At 36.2% G+C, this 18,690-nt stretch overlaps 1 protein-coding gene across 13 annotated transcripts in view; it reads right to left on the bottom strand.

The window, feature by feature from the left end:
- Positions 1 to 18,690, bottom strand: part of STK33 (serine/threonine kinase 33) — a 218,642-nt gene that overhangs the window by 50,066 nt on the left and 149,886 nt on the right. For all 13 annotated transcript variants that reach the window (XM_025358063.1, XM_025358056.1, XM_025358057.1 and 10 more), the window contains 4 exons: positions 18,169 to 18,307; positions 15,540 to 15,628; positions 13,622 to 13,706; positions 4,197 to 4,272 (listed from right to left, as the gene is read on the bottom strand). In XM_025358063.1, the coding sequence (XP_025213848.1) occupies positions 4,197 to 4,272; positions 13,622 to 13,706; positions 15,540 to 15,628; positions 18,169 to 18,307 (389 nt within the window). The remainder of the gene's footprint in view (positions 1 to 4,196; positions 4,273 to 13,621; positions 13,707 to 15,539; positions 15,629 to 18,168; positions 18,308 to 18,690) is intronic.

Raw genomic sequence — 18,690 nt, 5'->3', positions numbered from 1 at the left:
TGAGATAGAGTCTTACTCTGTCTCCCAGGCTGGAGTGCAGTGGTGCGATGTCGGCTCACTGCAACCTCCACCTCCTGGATTCAAGTCATTCTCTTACCTCAGCCTCCTGAGTAGCAGGGATTACAGGCATGCACCACCACGCCTGGCTAATTTTTTTTTTTTTTTTTTTTTTTTTTTTTTTTGAGACGGAGTCTCGCTCTGCCGCCCAGGCTGGAGTGCAGTGGCCGGATCTCAGCTCACTGCAAGCTCCGCCTCCCGGGTTCACGCCATTCTCCTGCCTCAGCCTCCCGAGTAGCTGGGACTACAGGCGCCCGCCACCGCGCCCGGCTAGTATTTTTGTATTTTTTTTTAGTAGAGACGGGGTTTCACCGTGTTAGCCAGGATGGTCTCGATCTCCTGACCTCGTGATCCGCCTGTCTCGGCCTCCCAAAGTGCTGGGATTACAGGCTTGAGCCACCGCGCCCGGCCACGCCCGGCTAATTTTTGTATTTTTAGTAGAGATAGGGTTTCACCATGTTGACCAGGCTGGCCTCGAACTTCTGACCTCAAGTGATCTACCTGCCTTGGCCTCCCAAAATGCTGGGATTACAGGCGTGCACAAATGTGCCCAGCCCTAACCCTGGGAATTTCTATAGGATCTGAGTCAAAGCCAAAAAGCCATTAAAATTGACACAACTCTTCAAAAATTGTATATGAAATGAAAAAGGTCTGAATGTGGAAAAATCAGACAATAATTTGACCCTTCGGCCTGAAAGGGTGAAAGCTGAGTACACATAATGACCAACATCAGTAAAACCATGAGCAGTGTGTATAAAGTAAACATGGGCTTGTAATACAGAAACAATGTATCTTTAGACTCTTAACAGAACATGGCAAGCCTATAAAGCTATTACTTCAATAAGTGATCTAGGTCAAAACTACAGGAACAAGCTTAAAAGCTGACTTCAATTCTTCATAATACAATATCAACAAATGTCAGCCATCCTCATTACTGTCAACTCCAACACCTGAGGGCAATCCTAAGACAACAACCAGATTTGTCCAAAGACAACCAAACAGATGAAATTAGATTCATCACAGGGGCAACTCTGTGTCTATTCTTCAACTCTCAGGAATATATTTTTATACTTCATTGATGAAAGAATAAAATGGTATAATTTCATTATACTTCCCAAACTGCTGGTCTACACTGTACATAAGTATACTAATCTCTATGTCTTTTAACAGTTACATTTTTACTAATTTTCTTTATATTTTTAATTATTTAAAAATCTAACTCATGAACATTTTCTGAATAAGTCAAAATTTGATTTTTTCATAGTAATAATGATGATTATGATGACTTTTGTGGGGAGAAAAGTTGCTTTCATCCTAGTGGTTTATCAAACTAGACCGGACAATAGAGCTTTTTCATTTATCAATAGGTTCTTACTAAGTATTTATCAGTATCATATTGTTCTGCAAACTCTTATTTTAATACTTTTTATCTCTCTAGCTCATTCTGATTTCCTCTGTCTCATCCTATTCGCCTAGATATTTAGTTTTAAAATGCAATTAAAAAGCTATGGAAAACAAAATAGCCAGAAAAATGGCCTACTGGACAATTACTATATATTATAATAGTGCAGGCCAGCAAAGGCCTACTTCATTGAGCCTGTTATCAACCAGTGATATGCACATCCACCAATTTCTTAGCTGCCTCTACATTACCTGACTAGCATGCAACTATAGCTTAAGGGCTACATCTTAAAAAGTTCACTTTTTTTCTGTTCTTTGCAATTTTACTTACATAAAAATGTATCTAACGGTTGGTTAATCAGCAGCATACAAAATTTTATGACAGCAATTTCCTCCACATCCAGAAAAGGGAATCCAAGAAATGAAAAATGTCTCTTAAAGTCTTCCTACTATTTTGTTGCATTCATAGAAATCAAAACAGCAGAGGACAGTAACTACAAAGAATATTTACTTATGCTAATTTCACCTTGAGAAAGTATGTTAGCACTATCTGATTAAATAGAAATGAATCAGAGGTCACTGAAAAACAAGCAAATAAACCCCCTGGAGAAGGTAATATGTTTGTGCTCTTGGTGAAGGGAATTATAACACCATTGGGCTCAGACAGATTAATGAATAGGCACTGATTAGCTAAGTACGAGTCTACTGTAAAGACAAGACAACGTCATTATGATGATATGCAGTCACACTCTGAAGCAGAAAAATTAAAATTATATTTCTAAGAAAGAGAAAGATAGTTAAGACATAATACATTCACTTTCCTTAACACCAAGTTCAAACTAAGAAGGCAGCAAACACTATATGAATTGCATAATATTAGATTATATGTAGGATGTTTGACTCATGCTTTCGATAAGGCCTTAAGAGTATAAAGATTAATTTAAAAGCTATATTTTAATTAAAGACTAAGGCTCAGAATTTTTGCACCATGATTTTAATCAGCACAAAATGATCAAAAACTTTTTGAATACTTTTATACTTTATGTAATCTAAGCAACGATGTGTGTTGACCAGCTGAGTTACAGCTACAATCACATCATCCAATTTCTACTGCCTGTGTATTCCATTTCACAGACCTGTGAAAATGTAACTACTGTGATGTCAATATTTAGAAATGATCTGGAAGAGGTAGTGCATAGTGAAATCTTCAATATGACCATAAAACTAATGTTGCATCAACATAAAAATGTTCACATTCACCAAGAGGCAGAACAATGGTCACTAACTTTTCAGAACACCTCTTAGAAAATTCACTTTAATTCAATTTAACAAACATACTGAGCACTGAATGTATGTCTCTTATACCACATACCAGGAATGCAAAGATGAATAATCTAAGGTCTCTGTCCTCCATGGAATTTGGAACAAGGAAAACAGATACTATATATATAATATTATAATATAGTTTTTAAAAGCTTTATGAGACTACATAAAAGGGAACAATGAATTCTATCGGATTTACACATGTGCAAACCTTCCTGGTTAAATGTTCCTATTTTATTATTTTTTCTTTCAACATTACTGTTTTGCATGCTACCTTAAAATCTTTTGTGGAGTATGAGAAAGTATATACATAATAAATGTAGGAACTCTGCTATGGTAGGGTAAAGTAGGAGTAGAGAAATAGAAGGCCTTAATGTTTGAGCTGAGTCCACCCAGGAAAGAAGCTTGTAAAGAAAAAGAATACACACATACCCATACACACCCCAGAGGCAAGCGACACAGGGTGTGTCTGAGTATTGAAATGTGACCTGGAATCATCACAGCACAGTGTAGGTGCACAGGAATACATATCTAGCCCCAAACTGGAAAGGCATGCTGGAGTCAGGTCATGAAAGACCTGCTATGCCATGCCATGCCATGCCATGCCAGGATGCTCTGATACTTATCTGTATACAAATATATATATATATATATGTATGTATATATATATCAAAGGCTTTTAATCAGGGAAGCAGTATGATCAGATTTGTGATTTGAAAGGACACCCCTGGCAGCAACGTGAAGGACAGACCGGGGAGGGTGACCAGAAGTAGGGAGAACAGTCAGAAAGACCCTGCAATAGTCTAGAAAAGGAATCATAAGGAGAAAAGATACAGGTGAAGAGAAATCAAAGAATAGGTAAGGATATTTCAAAGGAAAAATGAGCAGGACATGGAGTTTGACTGAATCTTGAGAATGAAAGAGAAGGAAGAACAAGAATGACTGAAGGCTACAGCAGCATTAAGGGAACTGGGAACTGTAGAATACTCCCCTAGATCCTGAGTGACCCTCTGCCTAGTTAGTACCCACTCCCACCTATGCTCTGCCTGTATGGGCAGAACCAGTGCCAGGCCACAGTACTTGCCTACACCTGATAAGCTATAAGTGAACTTCATGAAGCTTCTGGTTTGTAGCAAGGGATACGGGAGGTGTTAAGATTTTTCATTTTGCTCAGATCATATTGTTGCATTTATAGATCAATGAAAACCAAAGCTGAAAGTTATAAATTTACAGTATTAAAAAATACCTAAGGGATGTATACCTGACAACTAATAAGAGAACTTTTAGAATGATCTCCCAATTGGTTTTTAAATCACTTTTTAAAAATATATATTAGTTTTAATTTAAAGTCTATATCATTCTACTGTTAGAAACTATCCACTCATCTTAAAGTGTACATTTAGCAGGCTACTTACAACATGTACATTATGACACCTATGCTCCAAATGTCACACTGCTGGCTATAGTCGTGGGCATTGATAACTTCAGGGGCTGCCAAGCAAGCAGAAATAAAATAATATTAATAATACAATAAATGTCTTTTAAATGCTTAAACACAAAGCATGAAAAATGTGCTGATGTGCTGTAATTTATTCTCCCATAGGGAAAAGAAAACCAACAGCAGATGTTAAATGAATAATGCACAGGCCTTAACAATTGATGTCACTGTATCCTCACTCCTATCATTTAGCTTCTAATGGAACAATGGTGTAAATTGTATAACTAAATGCACTACCCTTTATTTCTTTAAATTGTTAAGAAATGATTTTGCAAAGATTGTGTAGTTATAGTAGAAGACAATATCCCAGCCCTTTCCACAAAATAGAATTAAATATATGCCTTAAGTAGATGTAACATAATGCAAGCCCAATATGTAGAAATCTGGATTCACAGAAAAACTAAAGTACATGGTTATAAATCACTTTAGTAAAATAATAATAGCATCACTCCTATAACAGAATATGAACTATTTTCTGCATTTTCAAATAAGAAAGCCAAGACAAAGACAGAGCTCCTATAAAACTGGATCAAAAAGCCAACTAGTCACAAGTCATAGACTATACTAAATGTGTGTGTGTGTGCATGTGTGTGTATATATACACATATATATATACACACACACATATATATATATATATACACATATATATATATACATTTTTTGAGACAGGGTCTCACTCTATTGTCCAGGCTGGAGTGCAGTGGCATGATCATAGTTCACGGCAGCCTCAAACTATTAGGTTCAAGGTATCCTCCTGCCTCAGCCTCCTGAGTAGCTAGAACTACAGGTGCATACCATCATGCCTGGCTAATTGTTTTTTAAAAATTATTTTAGAGATGGGGTCTTGCTGTGTTGCTCAGGCTGGTCTCAAACTCCTGGCCTTAAGTGATCCTCCCATCTCAGCCTCCTGAATAGCTGGGATTACTGGCATGAGACACTACACTCAGCTGGCTGCCTTTTTAAAAAGTCACAAATGACATTGCAGGAACATGTCTATTGTACCTCTACAGCTAGGAATCAGATATCTTTAAGAAAAAATAAAAAGAAAGTAATTATAAGCAGAAAAATAAAATATATGTACATATTTCAATAGAACTTTAAAATTTATAAAGTACTTTTGCATAAGTTGTTACTTGTATAAAGTATGTTAAGAATTGTTACTTGTATAAAGTATGTTAAGAATTCTGTGAGATAGGTATGTAAGCATTTGACTCCCTTTGCCAGTGAGGAAACTAAGTTTCTGATATATTAAGTGACTTGCCTAAAGTTACACAGCTGCAGAGTGCCTCCTATGCAAAAGGTGCGTTTTTATTTTAGAAAAGTTTCAATCTTTCCCACCTACATACACACACACACACACACACTTTTTGATAACTACTAAAACAAATGGAATTTCATTTTCTCCTTTTTCCTCTGCCTAGTGTTAAAGAAATGAAAGGCAACAAAAAGGGGTCAAAAGATTAAACAGAAGAAAGAAGGTACAGATGACTAACACTGAGCAATCTGTCTCCAAATAATTGAAAATTAACTAATATTTTCCTTTAAGCTGCTATTTGTATTCATTAACTCTACTTAAAATCTTTAAATATGGAATTTTTAAAGTTCCAGTTGCTCTATGGCCACACATGTATGACAAGGGCAAATTCTGTGACTGGATTCAATGAAGGATTTCCACACTGGTGCAGCACACAGCAGGGGATAGGAATTCCTGGCTCCTTCAGAGTCATCTTAATTATCAGGGGCATTTCAATTTGCACCATCATCCCAGCCCTCATAGGGATGCAGAAGCCAGAGTAACTGCCAAGAAGCCATTTAGGAAGTCAGCAAAGCTCCACAAACCATCTGTCTTCTCTCTTGTTCTCTCACTTGTTATCAGTGTAGACAACTAATAAGGAGGCATAAAACTCAGGGTGCTTGAATATATTTTCCCCATGTAACTACAGACCAGATGTCTTTTGCCAACAGGGGGATATGAACAGAATCTAAAGTAGCCTTTTCCCAAATAAGATAAAACAATTTCAAAACTTTATGCATCTAGCAGACAAAAAAAGCAATGAATTAGGTATACTCTTCAGTAATAAAAATGAATAAACTACTGATACAACAACATGTATAAGTCTCAAAATCATGGCGTACGACAAAAGAAGACAAACACAAAAGAGTATGTACTGTATGATTCAATTTAGATAAACTTCTAGATATGCAAAACTGAGCTGTGGCAATAGAAATCATCAGTGGTTATGGGTGGGGGATTGACTGAAAGGGACACAAAGGAACTTTCTGGGGTGACAGAAATGTTCTATGACTTGAACATGATGGGGTAGTGATTCAAAACTTAAAATTTGTGCATCTTATTGCGAGTAAATTATATTCCTAAAAAGTTGATTTTTAAAAATCTACTCAAAGTACAAAAACAATGTGTCAAAGACCTATCCTGGTGAATGACTCTGTTAGCAATCAACAGAAGTGGCAAGCAAAGATACACCAACAATATGGAAGATCTGAATCACAAAAAAATCACATTTGATTTAATAAGCACACAGAGAAATTTTTATGCTCAACAAACCAGGTATACATACATATTTTTAAAATATCCAATGCATCATTTGCAAAAGCTGATCATGTGTTTGGTCACAAAGAAAATTCCTAAAAGTTGAAAACCTTTAAGACACAGTCACCTACCACAATAAAGAAAACCAGACAGATAAACCAAAAGGCTAGGACAACTAACATGCATTCTCATGAGTTTCAAACACATCTCAACCACCTGTAAAAATTCTAAAAACACTTCTAAATAATTTTTCAATTAAAGAAGACTAAAATTAAAATTATAGTATATCAAGAGATGAATCACACAACACTGTATGACAAAAAACAAAAAGTCAAGGTACTCAGAGGAAAATATACAGTCTTCAATGAATTTCATAGAAAATAAGCCTGATAATAAGTATGTATTCAACTTAGGAAGTTATAATAAAAAACAAACCACCAGCCACAGTGGCTCATGTCTATAATCCCAGCACTTTGGCAGGCCAACGCAGGAGGATCGCTTGAATCCAGGAGTTTGAGATCAGCTGGGGCAACATAGTGAGACCTTGTCTCTGCTAAAAATTAAAAAGAAAAAGGTTATCTGGGAATGGTGGCACATGCCTGTGCTCCTGGCTCCTGGGGAGGCTGAGGTGGGAGGAACGCTTGAACCTAGGAGGCTGAGGCTGCAGTAAGCCGTGACTGCAGCATTGCACTCCAGCCTAAGCAACAGAGGGAGGCCCTGTCTCAAAAAAATAAAATAAAATAAACAAACAAACCAAAATAAAGCACAAAGAAGGAATTCAGAAAAGTAAAAGCAGAAATTAATGAAAAAGCAAACCAAATAACAATTAGATATGAGCTGGTTCTTGAAAAGCCCATTGGGAGCTCTACTTATTATTTACTAACTGTCCTAACCACTAACAAATTTGATTTAGATAAAATTATTAGTATTATTACAAAGAGCTAAAATTCAGGCCTAAGTGCTAGACGCTGCTAAGCACTTTACATATATTTTCTCATTTACTTATCATGTCAACCTGATAAAAAAATTATTGTCATCTAAACACTTCCTATCACCCTTCCTATTTTTTTTGTACTCAGCACTTTGCTCTAAAACATCAGATTTATAAAAATCTTGTTTAATGTTTGTGCCACAAGAATGTTAAGTTCTATGAAGGCAAAACATTTTTATGTTTTGTTCACTGTTATATTTTTAATACCTAGAACAATGTCTGACACGAAGTAGGTCCTCAAAAAATTTTTTAGAAATGAGTGATATAATTCCTATTATATTTACATATATAGAAACTGTGATAAAAGCTGATAATATGTGCATATTGAAGTTATAGGAGGATATAACTGCAGGTACACAAGAGAATATGAAAATTATAAGTAAACATAATATGCATATTTATGCCAGTGAAACTTAAAATCTCAGTAAAAGAAACAATTTTCTAGAAAAACATAAATTATCAAAATGATTCAAGAAAATGTAGAAAACTTGGGTAATTTAGTATAAATTGAAAATATAATAGAAACTTTATCCCCCCAAAAGTAGCAGAACCAAAAAATTTAAGAGGAAATTTCAAACTGTTATTAGATAATTTTTAGTATCTAAAAGGTTCATTTTATGGTTCCATATGAAATTTAAAGTAGTTTTTTCTAATTCTGTGAAGAAAGCCAATGGTAGCTTGATGGGGATGGCATGGAATCTATAAATTACCTTGGGCAGTATGGCCATTTTCACAATATTGATTCTTCCTATCCATGAGCATGGAATGTTCTTCCATTTGTTTGTGTCTTCTTTTATTTCACTGAGCAGTGGTTTATAGTTTTCCTTGAAGAGGTCTTCACATCCCTTGTAAGTTGGATTCCTAGATATTTGATTCTCTTTGTAGCAATTGTGAATGGGAGTTCACTCATGATTTGGCTCCCTGATTGTCTATTATTGGTATATAGGAATGCTTGTCATTTTTGCACACTGATTTTGTATCTTGAGACTTTGCTGAAGTTGCTTATCAGCTTAAGGAGATGTGGGGCTTAGACGATGGGGTTTTCTAAATATACAATCACGTCATCTGCAAACAGGGACAATTTGACTTCCTCTCTTCCTATTTGAATACCCTTTATTTATTTCTCTTGCCTGACTGCCCTAGCCAGAACTTCCAATACTATGTTGAATAGGAGTGGTGAGAGAGGGCATCCCTGTCTTGTGCAGGTTTTCAAAGGGAATGCTTCCAGCCTTTGCCCATTCAGTATGATATTGGCTGTGGGTGTGTCATAAATAGCACTTTTGAGATATGTTCCATCAATACCTAGTTTATTGAGAGTTTTTAGCATGAAGGGGTGCTGAATTTTATTGAAGGCCTTTTCTGCATCTATTGAGATAATCATGTGGTTTTTGTCGTTGCTTCTATTTATGTGATGGATTACGTTTACTGATTTGTGTATGTTGAACCAGCCTTGCATCCCAGGGTTGAAGCTGACTTGATTGTGGTGGATAAGCTTTTTGATGTACTGCTGGATTCACTTTGCCAGTATTTTATTGAGGATTTTCGCATCGATGTTCATCAGGGATACCGGGCTGAAATTTTCTTTTTTTGTTGTGTCTCTGTCAGGTTTTGGTATCAGGATGATGCTGGCCTCATAAAATGAGTTAGGGAGGATTCTCTCTTTTTCTATTGTTTGGAATAGTTTCAGAAGGAATGGTACCAGCTCCTCTTTGTACCTCTGGTAGAATTCGGCTGTGAATCTGTCTGGTCCTGGGCTTTTTTTGGTTGGTAGGCTATTAATTATTGCCTCAATTTCAGAATTTGTTATTGGTCTATTCAAGGATTCGACTTCTTCCTGGTTTAGTCTTGGGAGGGTGTATGTGTCCAGAAATTTATCCATTTCTTCTAGATTTTCTAGTTTATTTGTGTAGAGGTATTTATAGTATTCTCTGATGGTAGTTTGTATTTCTGTGGGATCAGTGCTGATATCCCCTTTATCATTTTTTATTGTGTCTATTTGATTCTTCTCTCTTTTTTCTTTATTAGTCTGGCTAGCAGCCTATCTATTTTGTTAATCTTTTCAAAAAACCAGCTCCTGGATTCATTGATTGTATGAAGGGTTTTTCCTGTCCCTATCTCCTTCAGTTCTGCAAAGCTGGAGGCATCATGCTACCTGACTTCAAACTATACTACAAGGCTACAGTAACCAAAAGAGCATGGTACTGGTACCAAAACAGATATATAGACCAAAGGAACGAACAGAGGCCTCAGAAATAACCCCACACATCTACAATCATCTGATCTTTGACAAACCTGACAGAAACAAACAATGAGAAAAGGATTCCCTATTTAATAAATGGTGTTGGGAAAACTAGCTAGCCATATGCAGAAAACTGGAAATGGACTCCTTCCTTACACCTTACACAAAAATTAACTCAAGATGGACTAAAGACTTAAACATAAGACCTAAAACCATAAAAACCCTGGAAGAAAACCTAGGCAACACCATTCAGGACATAGGCATGGACAAAGACTTCATTACTAAAACACCAAAAGCAATGGCAACAAAAGCCAAATTTGACAAATGGGATCTATTAAACTAAAGAGCTTCTGCACAAAGAAACTATCATTAGAGTGAACAGGCAACCTACAGAATGGGAGAAAATTTTTGCAATCTATCCATCTAACAAAGGGCTAATATCCAGAATCTACAAAGAACTTAAATTTACAAGAAAAGAAGAACCCCATCAAAAAGTGGGCAAAGGATATGAACAGACACTTTTCAAAAGAAGACATTTAGGCAGCCAACAAACATGTGAAAAAAAAATGCTCATCATCACTGGTCATTAGAGAAATGCAAATCATAACCATAATGAGATACCATCTCATACCAGTAAGAATGGCGTTCATTAAAAAGTCAGGAAACAACAGATGCTGGAGAGGATGTGGAGAAATAGAAATGCTTTTACACTGTTGGCAGGAGTGTAAATTAGTTCAACCATTGTGGAAGACAGTGTGGCGATTCCTCAAGGATCTAGAACCAGAAATATCATTTGACCCAGCAATCCCATTACTGGGTATATACCCAAAGGATTATAAATCATTCTGCTATAAAGACATATGCACACTTATGTTTACTGTGGCACGGTTCACAATAGCAAAGACTTGGAACCAACCCAAATGTCCATCAATGACAGACTGGATAAAGAAAATGTGGCACATATACACCATGGAATACTATGCAGCCATAAAAAAGGATGAGTTCATGTCCTTTGCAGGGACATGGATGAAGCTGAAAACCATCATTCTCAGCAAAGTGAACACAGGAACAGAAAACCAAACACTGCATGTTCTCACTCATAAGTGGGAGCTGACAATGAGAACACATGGACACAGGGAGGGGAACATCACACACTGGGGACTGTGTGGGGGTTGGGGGCTAGAGGAGGGATAGCATTAGGAGAAATACCTAATGTAGATGACGGGTTGATGGGTGCAGCAAACCACCATGGCGCATGTATACCTATGTAACAAACCTTCACGTTCTGCACATGTATCCCAGAACTTAAAGTATAATAATTTAAAAAGTTCATAATCATATAAGAAGTTAAAAAATTATTTTTTAAATGAGGTCAGCATAACCCTAACATCAGAAAAGACAAAGGAAGCACAAAAGAAGAAAAGCTACAGTCAAAGTTCCTAAATAAAAGTGGTGACAAAGTTGAATACTGTAGTATATTAAACCATGTGAGGTTGAATTTAAATGTGCAAGGATGGTTCAGCATTCTAAAATCTATTACTGTAATTACTTCATTAATAAATTTAAAGAGAAAAATATGATTATCTCAATAGGTACAGATTAAAATAGACACTTCACCAGAAAAGATATATGAATGACTAGTAAGCACATGAAAGATGCTCAATGTCATTAATCATTAGGAAAATGCAAATTAAAAATCACAATAAGATACCACTTCCTACAACAAGATACCACTTCCTAAGATACTAGTCCTAGGGACTAGAATGGTATAATTTAAAAATAGGTAATATCAAGAATTGTCGAAGATATGGAGAAACTGGAACCCTCACAAATTGCTGGTGGGAAGGTAATGGTCATTTTGTAAAAGAGTTTGGCAATTTCATAAAAAGTTAAACATAAACTTAACATATGATCTAACAATTTCACTCTTAGGTAGCTAATTCTAAAAACACTTCTAAATGAAACCACATATCCTCACAAAGACCTGTACATGAATGTTCATAGCAGCATTATTCATAATAGCCACAAACTGGTAAAAATCCACATGTGCGTCAGCTGCTAAGCAGATAAACAAACTGTGTTATATCCACGTAATGGACAACTATTCAGCAATATATAGGAGCAGACTACAGATACATGCCACAACATGAACGTACCTCAAAAACATATGCCAAGTGAAAGCAAGCCAAATGTAAAAGACCACATGTTGTATGATTCCATTTATATGAAATGTCCAGAAAAGGCCAAAAAAAAAAAAAAAAAAGGCACATTTACAGAGACAAAAAGGCAAATCTAGAGTGATTAGTGGCTATCTGGGGCTGGGATAGGAATGAGATTGAGTATAAACAGGCTGAGGGAACTTTTTGGAGTAGATTTGTTTTGAAACTGGATTGTGGTGATGGTTGCACAACTCTGTGGATGTATGAAAAATCACTGTATTTTTATTGTAAAACAAAAACATATCTTACATTGTAAAGGATGCACAAATATATTTTATGGTATTTAAATTAAACTTCAATAAAGCTGTTAAAACTCACATTTAGAAAAACAGGAAACTGCTGCTTTCTTTACAAAATATATTTAATCAGTACTCCATGAAAAACTGTTTGATGTCGATTAAACTGGATAAAAAAATGCAAAGAGGGCTGGGCATGGTGGCTTACGCCTGTAATCTCAACACTGGGAGGCCAAGGCAGGCGAATCACTTGAAGTCAGGAGTTTGAGACCAGCCTTGCCAACATGGCAAAAACTGTCTCTACTAAAAATACAAAAATTAGCCAGGCATGGTGGCAGGTGCCTGTAATCCCAGCTACTCTGGAGGCTGAGGCATGAGAATTGCTTCAACCCAGGAGGTGGAGGTTGCAGTGAGCCCAAACTGCACCACCACACTCCAGCCTGGGCAACAGAGCAAGACTCTGTTTCGAAACAACAAAAAAAAAAAGCAAAGAAGCAAAACATGTACATGATTTTAACATGAGTTAACAAAAGTAATAATTAAGTTTGAGGTATGATTATCTAAGAGATATAAACAACTTTAAGAAGAGCCCAGAGAAACAACAAAAATTTTTAAAATTTTTACAGATAGGAACTATAAGTAAAATACTAAAACAAGTGAAATTGCTTGACCCAAGAAAAGAAAAAGTAGCCTAAATCATGGGTCATTATATCATGATGGCAAAATAAAATTGTTCAAGCTGTAATCCATACTGGTTGTTCTACTTTTTTACATATAAAAGAATCAAGTCTGGTGCAGTATCTCACACCTGTAATCCCAACACTTGGGAAAGCAGAGGCTGGAGGGATCGCGTGAGTCCAGGAGTTTGAGACCATCCTGGGCAACACAGTGAGGCTACTCTCTCTTAAAAACAAAAATAATAACTAGCCAGGTGTGGTGGCATACACCTGTGGTCCTAGCTACTTGAGAGGCTGAGGTGGGAGGATGGCCTGAGCTCAGGTCAAGGTTGCAGTGAGCCAAGATCATGCCACTGCACTCCAGCCTGGGCAACAGAGCATGATCCTGTCTCAAAACAAAAATTCATTTTAAGTCTACTAACTTACCCATATAGATAGGAGTCCCACATGTGGCCTGCAGCATGGCTTCACTCCTACTTTGCTTCTTCACCGCTAAGCCAAAATCAGTCACCTAGGAGAAGAAATTCAAGCACAGTCACCTGTTTTCCTGTCCTAGAGCTCACTCATTCTGAAGATAACACTTCACATTGAACTTGCATTGAATTCTGGGGTTCTTGGGGGTGGGAGGACTTTAATTGAATGATTAATAAAAATTTTGCTTTTCCTTCCCCACCCACCTCTCTGTATAGAGAAGAAACTGGGTAAAGAGAAGCTTGCATTCTCAAATCTTGAGAGAATACCGTGATTTAACAGTTCTTGCCGTCTGATTAAATTTACCAGTCTAACATGGGAAGTTGTATTTTGAAGCATTTAACTTTTTTCCTATAAAAAAGGTTTTGTTTTGTTTTTTAAAGTTCTTTCATTGTAAAATACATTCTGGCTTTAACATATTATCTATGTTTCTGATAATCAAGTTATATTCCAGTTTAAAGCACTGTTACAAATGCAAATAATTATCCCTATCAAGACTCACTGAAACTCCCCTTTTTTATAATTATTTATAATTGGTAAACACTATCTTTTCTTTACTATTTTTCCTTTGTGTTTCTAGAGTATACTAATTAAAACAATTACTACACTATTAAAAACTACGACAAGCATATTAACAGGAAAGAAAACCACAACAACAAAGTATTAACTACAAATACACTGGTGGCCTAGTGCTACAACTGTAGGCCTTATGCTCAGTTCTAAATCTTGGTCATTAAACATTCAGTTATTAAATATTCAGTATGTGCCTTTGGAATTATCTCCCAAGTTGGAACACCCTTAGACTGAAAGCAGAAAAACAGACACGTTTATTAAGTAACCAAATATAGGCTCTTTGTCCAGAGACAATGAATGCAAAGTTTCCAGTGCCTTATGGAGTAAGAAAATGCTCCTGTTTACATGTGATATCACTATTTTTCTCAATAGATGAATCAATTTCTCCATTAGTTTTCATACATATCTCATTTGGAGCATATGATACCTATCTTTCTCTACGGAAAATCCATCCAGACACACAAAATATACAAAAGGTTTCACAATCCAACTTAGTTATTTGGAGAGCATCTACTCCTTCATTCACCAAATGTTAAGTGAACACATACTATGTTCCAGGCACTACTTCAGGTACTAAGTGAATAAGACATGCACAATCCCTGCCTTCATAGAGTTTACAATGGAACTGTTCAAGAACATTTACTTGGGTAAACCAACAATGCTGTTAAACCTATTTCTATTACATAGGACTTAGCTTCTGCAACAGAGTGAGTTACTCACAGATAACATTTTATTCCTAAATTAACACATTTATACATTTTGAAAGCAGCCACTATAATGGTGCTAAATAATGTATCCTAGCATTTATTTGACATTAGGGAACACTTAATTTGAATAAAATCTTCAAGAATAAACACTTGGCACATTAATTGTACTGAGGACATAAATATTAATACACAGGAAAATTTTCAATAAGAAATACAGACTTTAGAATTAATTTAGTATTAAAAGCATAGGCAAGGTGTGCTTTTCTCTAAATCTGTAACACATTTACATCAAATTACCAGGCATAATTTTGAAATTAATTAGAATTCAGAGTATCTGTTTGCTTGCTATTAACTAATGACTTAGAATTATTCAAATGAATATGTACTTTAAAAACACATTCAATAACTCCATTTAACTTGCAAAATTATTCTTGTCAGTTACAACCTCTTGTGAAATTTTTATTTTTTAACACAAACCACTTATTTTCTGGCTGCTCAAAAGCTAGCAAAATGCATCTAAAAAGAGGATGTACTTTGCCACTTTGCTATCAAACTGTTTATAGGCAAATATTTACCACCATTGCTAACCTTACCTTTATGTTTAAGTTTATTTCATTGTTATCATCAGTAAGGCTGCTTTTAACCATTATATTTTCCAGTTTCAAATCTCTATGTACAATATCTACCAAGAAAATAAACCACAAATCAAATGAAATAACGGAAAAACAGGAGAGACACATATTATATAAATATATTTGACAAATTAATATCCACTGTTAAAAAATTCGAGGGCCAAGCATAGTCTGTCCTGTTCTATTCTCTTATTTATAAACCCTTCCTCCACATTTCTAACCTTAAGGAGCCATTTTCTTTGACTCCCTCACCTCTACCTATTTCCCTGTGGCCCCAACTGGCTGCTCCTCAAGATGAGTGGCCTGGGGACTGTGAAGGAGGATCCTACCCAGGCTTAAGTATTCCCAGGAGGAGGGAGATCATCCTAGTCACAAACCCAGTCAGGTTTCCCACATCCTTAGGTCTTCAAATAGAGGATTACTTCTTTACTTCTAAGCATATGTTACTGTCAGCATAAACATTTTAACACACTGTAACTTGGCTACATATATACCAACTATACTTATTTCAGTATATTTTTCTACAACATCAACACACATTTTCCTACTCTTTATGTAGTAAAATAAAAACCAAACAAACAAAAACCCTTGAGACACAAAATCTCCAGTTGAACATGTCAGAGCTCAGGTACAATTTTTATGTACATACAAATAACCATATACCAAACACTTCCTTTGAAAATAATTAATTCAGTTCATATCCATTGCAGTCATTTCCCTAGACTTAAAAAGTTATACATGGCCAGGCGCGGTGGCTCACGCCTGTAATCCCAGCACTTTGGGAGGCCGAGGCAGGTGGATCACAAGGTCAGGAGATCGAGACCATCCTGGTTAACATGGTGAAACCCCATCTCTACTAAAAATACAAAAAATTAGCCAGGCATGGTGGCAGGCACCTGTAGTCCCAGCTACTCAGGAGGCTGAGGCAGGAGAAGAGCGTGAGCCTGGGAGGCACAGAATGCAGTGAGCCAAGATCATGTCACTGTGCTCCAGTCTGGGTGACAGAGCAAGACTCTGTCTCAAAAAAAAAAAAAAAAAAAAAAAAAAAAAAAAAAAAAAAGTTATACACATAATTGCCAGGGGAATGTATTGAATGAGTCCTGAACTGGCAATTACACCTAGTCATTCACAGCTCCCTTACACAATTCCTGGGCTTTGTTTTTGGAATTTTTATTGTTTCCATTGCTCTTCTTGTCTCTTTTTACATAAATACCACACAGCTTTAACAAACATATCATTATGCCTTTATCCTTGCCAGGGCAGATCTCCCTGCTGCCTCCATTGTTTTTCTTTCTCATTGTTGGCTACTTTTTACCCATTTGAGAATAATCTTATCAAGTTCCATGAAAAATGTTGCTAAGATTTTATTTGGAATTATACTGAATTTATAGCTTAATAGGGAAGGACTGACAATAGCCTAATATTAAGCCCTTGAAAAAATCGTTTCCCTCTGCCTGGAAGGCCTGCCTTTTTTATTTTTTTCTGAGTTTGTATTCCTCAGATCAAATACTGCTCCTTCAGTGAATTCTTTCCTGACTTTCCAAGCCAAATGAGGTACCTAGACTCCTGTAATCCTTGTGCTTTATATGGCTTTCCACTGGGGAGATTATCACACTGAATTACAACTTGTTTTCAATACTCAATCTCCCACCAGCCCAAGTTCCTTGGAGGGCAGGGGCCTTGTCTTTTAATCTTTGTAATCCAGGACCAATCTCAGTGCAGGAGGTGCTCGGGAACTATCTGCTGAATGAACCCCTGGGTTCCAGTACCAGCTCTGGCACACCAAACCATGTTACTGCACTTCTCTGGAACAAAGTTTTTGTTCATCTGTAAAATGAGAAGGTTCTAAAGTCACATGTAAGCCAAACTAACCTTGAAGGGAAAAAAACGGGGGGAGGAGCAGCAGCAGTAACACCTAAGAACAGTAAGGCAATTCGAATCATTTTTAAATGTAGTTTTTAAAGTACCATGAAACCACTCTGTATGATACTATAATGGTGGATAAATGACATTACGCATTTGTCAAAACCCCAAGAGTGAATCCTAATATAAGCTCACTTCGGGTGACAATGATATGTCAATGCAATATATCACTCTAGTGGGGAATTCTGATAGTGGGCAGGTTGTGCATGTGTGGGAGCAGGGGAGTATATAGAAAATCTCTCTACCTTCTGCTCAGTTTTACTGTGAATCTGAAACTGCTCTAAAATAAAGTCTAAAAAGACAAAAAAAAATGCCTAGAACATACAGATTCTAATGTTATGATTAACAGATGTTTTTGGGAACTTCACCTTTACCATTGATTTGTCTACCTTTGATTTTGTAACATTAGCTGCTCTTCAAACTGTTGAATAAAAAAATGTTCATAATTTCATCTTCGTTCATATAAAATGTATTGTATACCTGCCTTGTTTCTAATTAAAACATATCTAGAAAGAAAGTTAAAAAGGAAACAATTTTTTAACTAAAAAATTAAATCTTCGATATTAGTAGGTGTTATTTATGACTATGAATCTGGAATACAATTACCCTTAAACAAAAGTGACATCAGTATTCATGGGGTCAATGAGCTGGATAACCCTCTTCTTACCATTATTGTGAAGATATGCTATAGCTGATGCGAGACTTTGAATGATCCACCTTGTCTCATTCTCTGAGAAATGCCCTTTCCTATCCAGAATTTCTTTGAGTTCTCCATCCTCACAAAGCTCCATCACAAGGTACATTTTCTGACATTATATATATAAAAGAGAGAGAGATCAAATTATATATCTAGGGACGTTTAAAATGTTATATATCACATATACAATCACAGTCATAATCATTAATTTATTCATTGAAAAGTATTATCTATTATGTACAAGATACCACAGTGGATACTAGAGAAACAAAAAGGTAAAGACATAGTCTTTATCCCCAAGAAGCTCACAAAGAGTTATCATTACAGTATCATGTGATAAGTGCTAATGGTCCCAAATGCCATGGAGTTACAGAAGGGGGCAGCCTCTGTCTAAAGAATGCCCCTGGAGAAGAAATATTAAGGCCAGATCTGGATGTCTGAATAGGGATTCATAGATAGAGAATGTGGGAAAGAACAGACAGAGCACATGGT

This window comes from Theropithecus gelada, chromosome 14, assembly GCF_003255815.1.
Source record: "Theropithecus gelada isolate Dixy chromosome 14, Tgel_1.0, whole genome shotgun sequence".
NCBI lineage: Eukaryota > Metazoa > Chordata > Mammalia > Primates > Cercopithecidae > Theropithecus > Theropithecus gelada.
The sequence above is the reverse complement of the archived record's forward strand: the minus strand, read 5'-3'. Positions and strand labels throughout refer to the sequence as shown.